The sequence below is a fragment of the Entelurus aequoreus genome, linkage group LG22 (genome assembly GCF_033978785.1).
Source record: "Entelurus aequoreus isolate RoL-2023_Sb linkage group LG22, RoL_Eaeq_v1.1, whole genome shotgun sequence".
NCBI lineage: Eukaryota > Metazoa > Chordata > Actinopteri > Syngnathiformes > Syngnathidae > Entelurus > Entelurus aequoreus.
In genome coordinates this window covers 3,340,343-3,354,114 of record NC_084752.1, presented here as the reverse complement: position 1 = coordinate 3,354,114, position 13,772 = coordinate 3,340,343, and the positions used below count along the sequence as shown (strand labels likewise).

Genomic DNA, 13,772 nt, shown 5'->3' with positions numbered 1-13,772 from the left:
CTGGACTCTCACTATTATGTTAGATCCACTATGGACTGGACTCTTACTATTATGTTAGATCCACTATGGACTGGACTCTCACTATTATGTTCGATCCACTATGGACTGGACTCTCACTATTATGTTCGATCCACTATGGACTGGACTCTCACTATTATGTTCGATCCACTATGGACTGGACTCTCACTATTATGTTCGATCCACTATGGACTGGACTCTCACTATTATGTTAGATCCACTATGGACTGGACTCTCACTATTATGTTCGATCCACTATGGACTGGACTCTCACTATTATGTGAGATCCACTATGGACTGGACTCTCACACTATTATGTTAGATCCACTATGGACTGGACTCTCACACTATTATGTTAGATCCACTATGGACTGGACTCTCACTAATTTGTTCGATCCACTATGGACTGGATTCTCACTATTATGTTCGATCTACTATGGACTGGACTCTCACTATTATGTTAGATCCACTATGGACTGGACTCTCACTATTATGTTCGATCCACTATGGACTGGACTCTCACTATTATGTGAGATCCACTATGGACTGGACTCTCACACTATTATGTTAGATCCACTATGGACTGGACTCTCACACTATTATGTTAGATCCACTATGGACTGGACTCTCACTAATTTGTTCGATCCACTATGGACTGGATTCTCACTATTATGTTCGATCTACTATGGACTGGACTCTCACTATTATGTTCGATCCACTATGGACTGGACTCTCACTATTATGTTCGATCCACTATGGACTGGACTCTCACTAATTTGTTCGATCCACTATGGACTGGACTCTCACTATTATGTTCGATCCACTATGGACTGGACTCTCACTATTATGTTCGATCCACTATGGACTGGACTCTCACTATTATGTTCGATCCACTATGGACTGGACTCTCACAATATTATGTCAGACCCACTCAACGTACATTGCATCCGGTCTCCACTAGAGGGGGGTCACCCACATATGCGGTCCTCTCCAAGGTTTCTCATAGTCTTTCACATCGACGTCCCATTGGGGTTGTGAGTTTTTCCTTGCCCTTATGTGGGCTCTGTACCGCGGATGTTGTTGTGGCTTGTGCAGCCCTTTGAGACACTTGTGATTTAGGGCTATATAAATAAACATTGATTGATTGAGGTAAGCCATATGAATCCCCTTCTTACCGTACTAAGAAAAGTTGGTTTTGCATGATAGGTCTCTTAAAAAAAAGGTAGTGAGTAGGGATGTCCGATAATGGCTTTTTTGCCGATATCCCGATATTCTCCAACTCTTAATTACCGATACCAATATCAACCGATACCTATATCAACCGATACCCACATATACAGTCGTGATTAACACATTATTATGCCTAATTTGGACAACCAGGTATGGTGAAGATAAGGTCCTTTTTAAAAAAATAATAATAATAAATTAAGATAAATAAAATAAATCATTTTCTTGAATAAAAAAAAAATTAAACAATATAAAAACAGTTACATAGAAACTAGTAATTAATGAAAATGAGTAAAATGAAGTGTTAAAGGTTAGTACTATTAGTGGACCAGCAGCACGCACAATCATGTGTGCTTACGGACTGTATCCCTTGCAGACTGTATTGATATATATTGATATATAATGTAGGAACCAGAATATTAAAGGCCTACTGAAAGCCACTACTAGCGACCACGCAGTCTGATAGTTTATATATCAATGATGAAATCTTAACATTGCAACACATGCCAATACGGCCGGGTTAATTGCTTGAAAACGTCTATGTATGATGACGTACGCGCGTGACGTCAATGGTTGAAACGGAAGTATTCGGACACCATTGTATCCAATACAAAAAGCTCTGTTTTCATCTCAAAATTCCACAGTATTCTGGACATCTGTGTTGGTGAATCTTTTGCAATTTGTTTAATGAACAATGGAGACTGCAAAGAAGAAAGCTGTAGGTGGGATCGGTGTATTAGCGGCTGGCTGCAGCAACACAACCAGGAGGACTCTGACTTGGATAGCAGACGCGCTAGCCGACGCAAGCCGCCGACCGCATCGATGATCGGGTGAAGTCCTTCGTCGCGCCGTCGATCGCTGGAACGCAGGTGAGCACGGGTGTTGAGCAGATGAGGGCTGGCTGGCGTAAGTGGATAGCTAATGTTTTTAGCATAGCTATGTGAGGTCATGTTGCTAAGTTAGCTTCAATGGCATCGTTAGCAACAGCATTGTTAATCTTCGCCAGGCTGGAAAGCATTAACCGTGTAGTTACATGTCCATGGTTTAATAGTATTGTTGATTTTCTGTCTATCCTTCCAGTCAGGGGTTTATTTATTTTGTTTCTATCTGCAGTTAAGCCCGATGCTATCACGTTAGCTCCATAGCTAAAGTGCTTCGCCGATGTATTGTCGTGGAGATAAAAGTCACTGTGAATGTCCATTTCGCGTTCTCGACTCTCATTTACAAGAGGATATAGTATCCGAGGTGGTTTGAAATACAAATCCGTGATCCACAATAGAAAAAGGAGAGAGTGTGGAATCCAATGAGCCAGCTTGTACCTAAGTTACGGTCAGAGCGAAAAAAGATGCGTCCTGCACTGCACTCTAGTCCTTCACCCTCACGTTCCTCATCCACGAATCTTTCATCCTGGCTCAAATTAATGGGGTAATCGTCGCTTTCTTGGTCCGAATCTCTCTCGCTGCTGGTGTAAACAATGTGCAGATGTGAGGAGCCTTTCAACCTGTGACGTCACGCTACTTCCGGTACAGGCAAGGCTTTTTTTTATCAGCGACCAAAAGTTGCGAACTTTATCAATGTTCTTTACTAAGTCCTTTCAGCAAAAATATGGCAATATCACGAAATGATCAAGTTTGACACATAGAATGGTGTTCTTTGGCCACCCTGGCTTACGTTTTCCCGGTGGTGTCCATCTTAACGCTGCCTTTGGTATCCTCTCGTTGTCCGGTTTTCGAAAATAGCTAGCTAGGCTATAGACTATATAGTATATACCGCATGTTATTTTTGTACAACAACAACTTCAGCTGTCGAACGTTATAAGGTACACATTCAACAAGTACAACATTAGCACGGACGTATAGCCAAGTTGTGGTTAAGAAGGTGGATTTTTGTTCCTTATATTTACCAGAAACGAAGTGATCCGAACACACGACCCGGGACTTTGGGGGACTCCAGTGAGAACCGTCCTCGTTTTCCCGGTGTAAAGCTGCGAGCCATTTGTCTCGTCTCTGTGGGCTTTTATCGCGCTTTGGCAGAACAAAATACAACCTTTGTTTTCCCCGTTTCCAGTTGTGGTTAGCACAGGGGTCACCAACCTTTTTGAAAGCAAGAGCTACTTCTTGGGTAGTGATTAATGCGAAGGGCTACCAGTTTGATACACACTTCAATAAATTGCCAGAAATAGCCAATTTGCTCAATTTACCTTTAACTCTATGTTATTATTAATAATTAATGATATTTACACTTAATTGAACGGTTTAAAAGAGGAGAAAACACGAAAAAAATGACAATTACATTTTGAAACATAGTTTATCTTCAATTTCGACTCTTTAAAATTCAAAATTCAACCGAAAAAAAGAAGAGTAAAACCAGCTAATTCGAATCTTTTTGAAAAAATTAAAAAAATAATTTATGGAACATCATTAGTAATTTTTCCTGATTAAGATTCATTTTAGAATTTTGATGACATGTTTTAAATAGGTTAAAATTCAATCTACACTTTGTTAGAATATATAACAAATTGGACCAAGCTATATTTCTAACAAAGACTAATCATTATTTCTTCTAGATTTTCCAGAACAAAAATTTTAAAAGAAATTCAAAAGACTTTGAAATAAGACTTAAATTTGATTCTACAGATTTTCTAGATTTGCCAGAATTTTTTTTTTTGAATTTTAATCATAATAAGTTTGAAGAAATATTTCACAAATATTCTTCGTCGAAAAAACAGAAGCTAAAATGAAGAATTAAATTAAAATGTCTTTATTATTCTTTACAATAAAAAATAAAAAAAATTACTTGAACATTGATTTAAATTGTCAGGAAAGAAGAGGAAGGAATTTAAAAGGTAAAAAGGTATATGTGTTTAGAAATCCTAAAATAATTTTTAAGGTTGTATTTTTTCTCTAAAATTGTCTTTCTGAAAGTTATAAGAAGCAAAGTAAAAAAATTAATGAATTTATTTAAACAAGTGAAGACCAAGTCTTTAAAATATTTTCATGGATTTTCAAATTCTATTTGAGTTTTGTCTCTCTTAGAATTAAAAATGTCGAGCAAAGTGAGACCAGCTTGCTAGTAAATAAATAACATTTAAAAAATAGAGGCAGCTCACTGGTAAGTGCTGCTATTTGAGCTATTTTTAGAACAGGCCAGCGGGCTACTCATCTGGTCCTTACGGGCTACCTGGTGCCCGCGGGCACCGCGTTGGTGACCCCTGCTTTACTACGACCAAAAACAACACAGTTTTTCGGCATTTTGGAGGCAGAATGACGGGTTTAACCAGCGTAGGTCGACAGGTTAAAGAGGAATGGCAACGGTTTGTTTTCAACGCCAGTCTGGTTGCTATGGCTCGAAGAACCCGTATGGAGCTCAGTTGCCCGGATGTCGGCCCTCACCCGTACCGATCATTTCCCATATTACATTTGAAAGCATTTATCGGACATGTCTAGTAGTGAGTCCATACTTGCACTACATTGATTTCCCAAGCACAATCCCTACAATAAAGAATTGTGATGAGATGACAATTGGATGTTTATATGCAGACTTTTAGGGGCCCGCTAATCACTTTGGAGGGTGTGTTCCTAATGAAGGGTCCCGGCTGCATGCACTATAATTGCTCTTGGAGGTCACAAAAGGTCATGGCGTGCCGCAGATGACAGAAGCGGATTTCCGCCATGCAGTCAGGCAACTTAACGATTGCGTAACATCCATCATCCAGTGTTGGTGTGTGAGCATTGACGAGGGGGGGAGGGGGAGGGGGGTGGGGGTTAAATATTTTCTAGAAAAAGGGGGGGGGGGGGGTGTGCGCCATGTCACGTGACGTCAAGAAGCAGAATGTCATGTGAAGGGTATTGATGGATGCAGTAATATTAACAACAATAACAACACATGTGTTTTGGTGCAACGCTGCAGATGCGTGGAGGACGACGTCAGCACGCGCACGGACGCCCCCACGCATGAAAAAAATGCCCAGTAAAAGACAGCAAGGTCCTTACCTGAGTGGCTTTGTGGAACTGCTTCTTGAAGCCCGCTACTGACATGCTGGCTGGCTGGCTGGCTGATGCTTTTTCCCGGTCCCGACACAAAAGATGGACGCTGACGACGGCGGGAAAAGAAAAAGAGATGGCGTGAGGTGAAGCCAAAGAGATTAGATGGAGGTGTTGTGGTCCTGATGGAGGAAGAAGAAGAAGCAGACGCCAACCTTTGCAAAGTCTTCACTTCAGGGATCTCCTGCTGCGCCAAGGGAAGCTTCCTGACAGCTGATTGGACGCTCGGGGAACACGTGACCAGCAGGCGGGTTACGTCACAAGAAGCACCGGGTATAGACTCCGCCCACTCTTTGCAGCTACTTGTCCTGCTGGGTGAATTTTTATTTGTGTATTATTTTTAAACACCACTTTTGAATACAAGACGTGTCTTGTTGCTTACATTTCATTTTTTTTATTCACACCGATAAATAACCTAATGACGTCATTTGATAGTAGATTGTAAAGGACTCAAATTAAACGATGGAATTCTCTTTACAATGAGAAACGATTGTAGAAATAGTCATTTTTTCTTTAATATATATATATATGTATATATTTTTTTTAATTGTCATCCAGCATCAGACATTCCTATCATTACATCATATATCTGTTTGTTTATATCCCAACCATACCATCTCCCCCCCCCAAAAAAAACAAAGTAATATCTACACATACAACAATTAAATAAACAAAAAAGAAATACATTAATAATAATAATCAGAAATAAAATAAAAAATTATAATATATATATATATATATATATATTATAATTTTGTATTTTATTTCTGATTATTATTATTATATATTATAATATTTATATATATATATATATAAATATTATAATATATTATATTATATATATTATATAATATTTATATATATATATATAAATATTATAATATATTATATTATATATATTATATAATATTTATATATATATATATAAATATTATAATATATTATATATATATATATATACATATTATATATATATATATATAAATATTATAATATATTATATTATATATATTATATAATATTTATATATATATATATATATATATATATATATATATATATAAATATTATAATATATTATAATAATAATCAGAAATAAAATAAATTATAATATAATATATATATATATATATATATTATAAAAAAAATTTATTTCTGATTATTATTATTAATGTATTTCTTTTTTGTTTATTTAATTGATGTACGTGTAGATATTACTTTGTTTTTTTGGGGTGGTGGAAGATGGTATGGTTGGGATGTAAACAAACAGATATATGATGTATGTGAATATGATGTAGTGATAGGAATGTCTGATGCTGGATGTCAATAAAAAAAAAATGAAAAAAAAAAAAAAAAAATATATATATATATATATATATACATACCTATACACATATAGGGAGTAATCCTTTTTTTTTAAGCAGTACAATCACTAATTCGAAAAATTAAAGTCAGGCTTATGAGGCGTGACAAAGTTGACCCAGTTTTCCCAGTATGAAGTAAATTTCTCCAAATATATTCCAAATAAAACAAATATATAAAAGACAGAACAATAAGATCATATGGTAAGTGTTTACATTTTGCTTTATATTTATTATTTTACTTATTTTTTTTGTCTGGTTTTGTATTTGTTTTTTTTTAATCATCCCGTAAAGTGTATATTACTTTTTTTGTTCGGTTTGTACTTCATGAAGTTTTGCACTTGTGGTTTTTTTGTATGTTTTTTGTTTGTTTTCATTATATTTGGATGTATTTGTTTGGTTTGTATGATATCTATTACCGGTATTCCAATTGAAAAAAATATATAAAGACAGAACAATAAGATCATATGGACAGCCGTCAGTGTTTACATTTTGCTTTATATTTATTATTTTACTTATTTTTTTGTCTGGTTTTGTATTTTTTTTATTTTTATCATCCTGTGAAGTGTATAATACTTTTTTTGTTTGGTTTGTACTTCATGAAGTTTTGCACTTTTTTTGTGTGTTTATTATATTTGGATGTATTTGTTTGGTTTGCATGATATCTATTAGGGGTGTGGGAAAAAAATCGATTCGAATTCAAATCGCGATTCTCACGTTGTGCGATTCAGTATCGATTCTCATTTTTCAAAAATCGATTTTTTATTTTTTAAATTAATCAATCCAACAAAACAATACACAGCCATACCATAACAATGCAATCCAATTCCAAAAGCAAACCCGAGCCAGCAACACTCAGAAGTGCAATAAACAGAGCAATTGAGAGGAGACACAAACACCACACACAACAAACCAAAAGTAGTGAAACAAAAATGAATATTATCAACAACAGTATCAATATTAGTTACAATTTCAACATAGCAGTGATTAAAGATCCCTCATTGACATTATCATTAGACATTTATTAAAAAAGAACAATAGTGTCACAGTGGCTTACACTTGCATCGCATCTCATAAGCTTGACAACACACTGTGTCCAATATTTTCACAAAGATAAAATAAGTCCTATTTTTGGTTCATTTAATAGTTCAAACAAATGTACATTATTGCAATCAGTTGATAAAACATTGTCCTTTACAATTATAAAAGCTTTTTACTCTGCTTGCATGTCAGCAGACTGGGGTAGATCCTGCTGAAATCTATGTATTCCATGAATAGACAATCCTTTTCAATCTGAAAAATATCGTTTTTTAATCGAGAATCGCGTTGAATCGGAAAAAAAAAATCGATTTTGAATCGAATCGTGACCCCAAGAATCGATATTGAATGGAATCGTGGGACACCCAAAGATTTGCAGCCCTAATATCTATTAAGTAAGACTCTATTATGTTGAAGGGGGCAGGGAAATATAAGATGTTTCTTCATCCTGCTCCTCCTCAGGCATTGCTGTGTTTAGTTGCTGAGCTTTCATTGTCTATCCATCAAAGATGCACATCAATGAAGGAGGTAAATAAAAAATGAATGAATGAAAATGAATTCATCGGTTGTCTTAAATCCCACACCATAGCAACTATTATACCAACATGCTGCCAGTACAGTAAGGGAAAATAAGTAGAAAATTATTCCATAACATCATTTTTAATTTTTTTCCCCCTTGTTAGTAATAGTTAAAACAGAAATGTGCAAAAGTATTTTTAATAGCCTATGCACATTTATAATTGTTGATGCACCTTTTTGCAGAAAATGCAACCATTTTGGAATATGATGCCATGAGATTGGCACACCTACAATAGGTACAGTACCATTGAACACTGTATATTCATATACAGCACCATGGACAGCAACCAGGACAATCTACAACAGTGTTTTTCAACCTTTTGAGCCAAGGCACATTTTTTTTTCCCATTGGAAAAATCCCAAGGCACACCACTAGCGGACAACATAAAAAAACGAAGCTCAGCAGCTGATATTGACAGTAAAAAGTCGTTCTCGCAATTGTTGGATATAAATTCAAAGCATAACCAAGCATGCATCACTATAGCTCTTGTCTCAAAGTAGGTGTACTGTCACCACCTGTCACATCACGCCCTGACTTATTTGGACTTTTTTGCTGTTTTCCTGTGTGTAGTGTTTCCTATTTTGTTGTTGTCATGTCATGTACGGCAGTGGTCCCCAACCAATTGGTCCGCGGACCAATTGGTACCGGGCCGCGCAAGAAATTTTAAAAAATAAAATAAAATAAAAAAAATTAAAAAAAAAAAAAATTAAATAAACATAAAAAACACAATATATACATATTGTGTATGTGTATGTCAATATAGATCAATACAGTCTGCAGGGATACAGTCCGTAAGCACACATGATTGTATTTCTTTATGGGGTAAAAAAAAAAAAAAAAAAAAAATCCCCCCCCCCCCCGGTCCGTGGGACAAATTTTGTAGACGCCGTCTGCTGCTCCACACGCTGTAAGTCTTTGCTGTCGTCCAGCATTCTGTTTTTGTTTAATTTGCAGCCAGTTCAGTTTTAGTTTAGTTTTGCATAGCCTTCCCTAAGCTTCAATGCCTTTTCTTAGCGGCACTCGCCTTTTGTTTATTTTTAGTTTAAGTATTAGACACCTTTTTACCTGCACGCTTCCTCCCGCTGTTCCCGACATCCACAAAGCAATTAGCTACCTGCTGCCACCTACTGATATGGAAGAGTATTACACGGTTACTCTTATTTGTGGATTATAATTACTGGTGTGCAAAAAACATTTTTAACCCAATTAGGTGAGATGACATCATCTCCCACGGCACACCAGACAATATCTCACGGTACACTAGTGTGCCGCGGCACAGTGGTTGAAAAACACTGATCTAGAAGAACTACTTGATTAATATTGATTATTAATAGCAGAGGGAAGCACCTCAAAGCATTTAAGAACTTAACTCAATGACTACAAGAAATTGTACATAAATGTAAAAAATAATAATCATAAAAACAATAATTAGCAGTTGTGAAAATAAGTACAGTACAGGCCAAAAGTTTGGATACCTTCTCATTTCAATGCATTGTCTTTATTCTCATGACTATGACGTCACCCAAAATTGCGTTTACGGCACATAGTAATGTCGTAATTCAGCTCTGAGTGTGACACTTAAGATTCAGTCCTACACTTCGCTGAAAGTGTGAGTAAGACGCTTGATAACTAACTTTTAAGTGCAGCTTTCAGCCAAGAATTTATTTACTCTTAAGTCAACTCTTAGCAGACTTCTTAGGAGTCATTTAAGAAGCTTGATAAGTACGGCCCCTGGTCCTTACGGGCTACCTGGTGCCCGCGGGCACTGCGTTGGTGACCCCTGGTCTAAACGATACCGTTTGATCAGCTGCTCGTCATCAAACAAAGCCAGAACATCGTTCCGCTCCCTGAACGTTGGCGCACGTCTCTCTCGCCTCAGTGCCATCCCCTGCTGGCAACTCCTAACCACTTAAGACACCTCTGAAGGTCTCTTAAATATCGTGGAGAGTAGGAGTGATTCTTAGACTTAAGAACGTTGATAAAAAGCTTTTATTCTTAAGTTTGAGAGTAGGACTAAATTTCGCAAATTCTCAGGACTTAAGTGTAAAATGGCACTCTAAGAGGCTTGATAAATACGGCCCCTGATTTCAGACACCTTCTCAATTTTCACATTGTTTATGGATTACTTAACTTCTATCTTTCTTTTATTACTGAATACCATAAATGTAGTCTTTTCCAAGTTTAAAGATCATTTATTGACATCAAACCACAATTTTAGTTGAACCATTTCCTCTTCAATATTTATCGGCTAAGATTTTCAAGTCACCTCCTGAACAGTATAAATTTGTATCGTCTGCGAATAATACGTACTGTAAAATTTTCGAAACCTCACAAATATTATTTATATATAAAATAAAAAGTTTAGGTCCTAAAATCGAACCTTGTGGAATTCCACATTCAATATTCATACTATAATCATCAATCTCAACATATTGCTGTGGTTGTTGTAAACAGCTGCTTAACCAGTCCAGTGCAACTCCATAAGTGTATCATTTACAAATGAGAATTAATCCCATCAACACTGCCAGGAAGTATTAATCATTCAAAATTGGTCGTAGTTTTCAGAGGTGTGCACATCAAAATGAAAGATTCTGGTTACCTCATTCATTAATAGTTTTGTTTTGAAGAGGGAGCAACATTTGAGAGTTTACACTGGCTCCCTGTTCATCTTACAATTGATTTTAAAACCCTGCTGTTTGTTTTTAAAGCTTTACATGGACTGGCAACCTCAGTATATCTCGGACCTCATCCAAACTTACAATCCTGCGCGCGCTCTGAGGTCCGAGAGCCAGCTCCAGCTTGTAGTGGCCTAGTGGTTAGAGCAGGGGTCACCAACGCGGTGCCCGCGGGCACCAGGTAGCCCGTAAGGACCAGATGAGTAGCCCGCTGGCCTGTTCTAAAAATAGCTCAAATAGCAGCACTTACCAGTGAGCTGCCTCTATTTTTTAAATTGTATTTATTTACTAGCAAGCTGGTCTCGCTTTGCCTGACATTTTTAATTCTAAGAGAGACAAAACTCAAATAGAATTTGAAAATCCAAGAAAATATTTTAAAGACTTGGTCTTCACTTGTTTAAATGAATTCATTAATTGTTTTACTTTGCTTCTTATAACTTTCAGAAAGACAATTTTAGAGAAAAAATACAACCTTAGGATTGTTAAACACATATACCTTTTTACCTTTTAAATTCCTTCCTCTTTTTTCCTGACAATTTAAATCAATGTTCAAGTAAATTTATTTTTTTATTGTAAAGAATAATAAATAAATTTTAATTTAATTCTTCATTTTAGCTTCTGTTTTTTCGACGAAGAATATTTGTGAAATATTTCTTCAAACTTATTATGATTAAAATTCAAAAAAATTATTCTGGCAAATCTAGAAAATCTGTAGAATCACATTTAAATCTTATTTCAAAGTCTTTTGAATTTCTTTTAAAATTTTTGTTCTGTAAAATCTAGAAGAAATAATGATTTGTCTTTGTTAGAAATATAGCTTGGTCCAATTTGTTATATATTCTAACAAAGTGTAGATTGGATTTTAACCTATTTAAAACATGTCATCAAAATTCTAAAATTAATCTTAATCAGGAAAAATTACTAATTAATAAAAAAAAAAAAATATTTTTTCAAAAAGATTCGAATTAGCTAGTTTTTCTCTTCTTTTTTTCGGTTGAATTTTAAAGAGTCGAAATTGAAGATAAACTATGTTTCAAAATTTAATTGTCATTTTTTTCGTGTTTTCTCCTCTTTTAAACCGTTCAATTAAGTGTAGATATCATTAATTATTAATAATAACATAGAGTTAAAGGTAAATTGAGCAAATTGGCTATTTCTGGCAATTTATTTAAGTGTGTATCAAACTGGTAGCCCTTCACATTAATCACTACCCAAGAAGTAGCTCTTGCTTTCAAAAAGGTTGGTGACCCCTGGGTTAGAGTGTCCGCCCAGAGATCGGTAGGTTGTGAGTTCAAACCCCGGCCGAGTCATACCAAAGACTATAAAAATGGGACCCATTACCTCCCTGCTTGGCACTCAGCATCAAGGGTAGGAATTGGGGGTTAAATCAACAAAAATGATTCCCGGGCGCGGCACCGCTGCTGCCCACTGCTCCCCTCACCTCCCAGGGGGTGAACAAGGGGATGGGTCAAATGCAGAGGGCACATTTCACCACACCTAGTGTGTGTGTGACAATCATTGGTACTTTAACTTAACTTAGTGCCCAAGACCAGACTTAAAACCAGGGGCCTTCTCTGTGGTCGGCCCTAAGCTCTGGAACAATCTGCCCCTCCATGTTCAAACTGCTCCCACTTTTATTCTCTGGCTTTTAACACAAAGTGAGTTGTGTGGTCATCTGTGTTTTTACAATTTTTGATGTCTATTTACAGTTTTAATTGGTTTTACCCTTTAAAATGGTTTTTAATCATATTTATTTTATATGTATTTAAAAAAAATTTTTTATTTAGTCGTTGGTGGAGCTAAGGATAGTATTTGAATATTGTTTTTAATGTCGTTGTTTAAATGTGCTATATAAATAAAGTGGATTGGATTGGTCATGAATGGAGCGCCATCCTGTGGAATATTTTTCAATGTGCACCCAACGAAAAACTGCATGGGACACATTTTACCAACCGAAACAATTCTAATTCATAAATAATAAATATATTAAATTCATAAGGAAACACACCAACAAGGGAAGTGTGGCAGTTTGACTGTTTTGGGCAGAAGTATAAAATATGAACAATAACAAGACTTATCTCACCTTATCTGGACTGCTACACACAAGATGGAGACTAAACCCTTTTTTTTGTTGGCCTCTAATGAGACACACCTGTAGGCAGTCCAAAGCCTCTAATGAGACACACCTGTAGGCAGTGATTGGACTGAACCACCTCAGGATGCAGTAGGGGGGTCTAATTGCCCACAAAGGACTATGAAGACTTTACAAATAATGTTGGTAGAAAAGTGACAAATCTTCACATTACCATCACTCAAGCCAGGGGTGCGACCGGAAGTCACGTGGTATTTAAAAGTACGTTCCTAAAAGACATTAAAGACAAATACATGAACTCAACGAGCTGTTGATTCCACCGAGAAAACCCTGACATTTGTTGCCATCTAGTGGTGAAAAAAGGCATAGCACTCTTCTGAAGCATTAGTCATAGCAACACTGTTCCATTACATTCATTATTGGAGCTTATCAGAACCAAATCATTAGAGCAGTGGTTCTCAAATGGGGGTACGCGTACCCCTGGGGGTACTTGAAGGTATGCCAAGGGGTACGTGAGATTTTTTTTAAAATGTCTGTCAAAAAGAAGTGTGAAAAGAAATGCAACAATGCAATATTCAGTGTTGTGGACATGTTCCATAAATGTTGATGTTAAAGATGTCTTTTTTTGTGAAGAAATGTTTAGAATGAAGTTGATGAATCCAGATGGATCTCTATTACAATCCCCAAAGAGGGCACTTTAAGTTGTTACTTCTATGTGTAGAAATCTTTATTTAGAAT

General features: G+C 36.1%; 1 protein-coding gene across 4 annotated transcripts in view; it reads right to left on the bottom strand.

The window, feature by feature from the left end:
- Positions 1-13,139, bottom strand: part of LOC133639491 (endophilin-A1-like) — a 109,054-nt gene extending 95,915 nt beyond the window's left edge. For 3 of the 4 annotated variants that reach the window (XM_062032815.1, XM_062032810.1, XM_062032812.1), the window contains exons 1-3: positions 13,026-13,139; positions 5,444-5,596; positions 5,238-5,337 (exon numbers count right to left, since the gene is read on the bottom strand). In XM_062032815.1, the coding sequence (XP_061888799.1) occupies positions 5,238-5,282 (45 nt within the window). In that variant the 5' untranslated portion in view covers positions 5,283-5,337; positions 5,444-5,596; positions 13,026-13,139. Of the gene's footprint in view, positions 1-5,237; positions 5,338-5,443; positions 5,600-13,025 lie in introns of all 4 variants that reach the window. The other variant, XM_062032811.1, reaches the window with a different exon arrangement.
- Between the last annotated feature and the right edge of the window lie 633 nt (positions 13,140-13,772).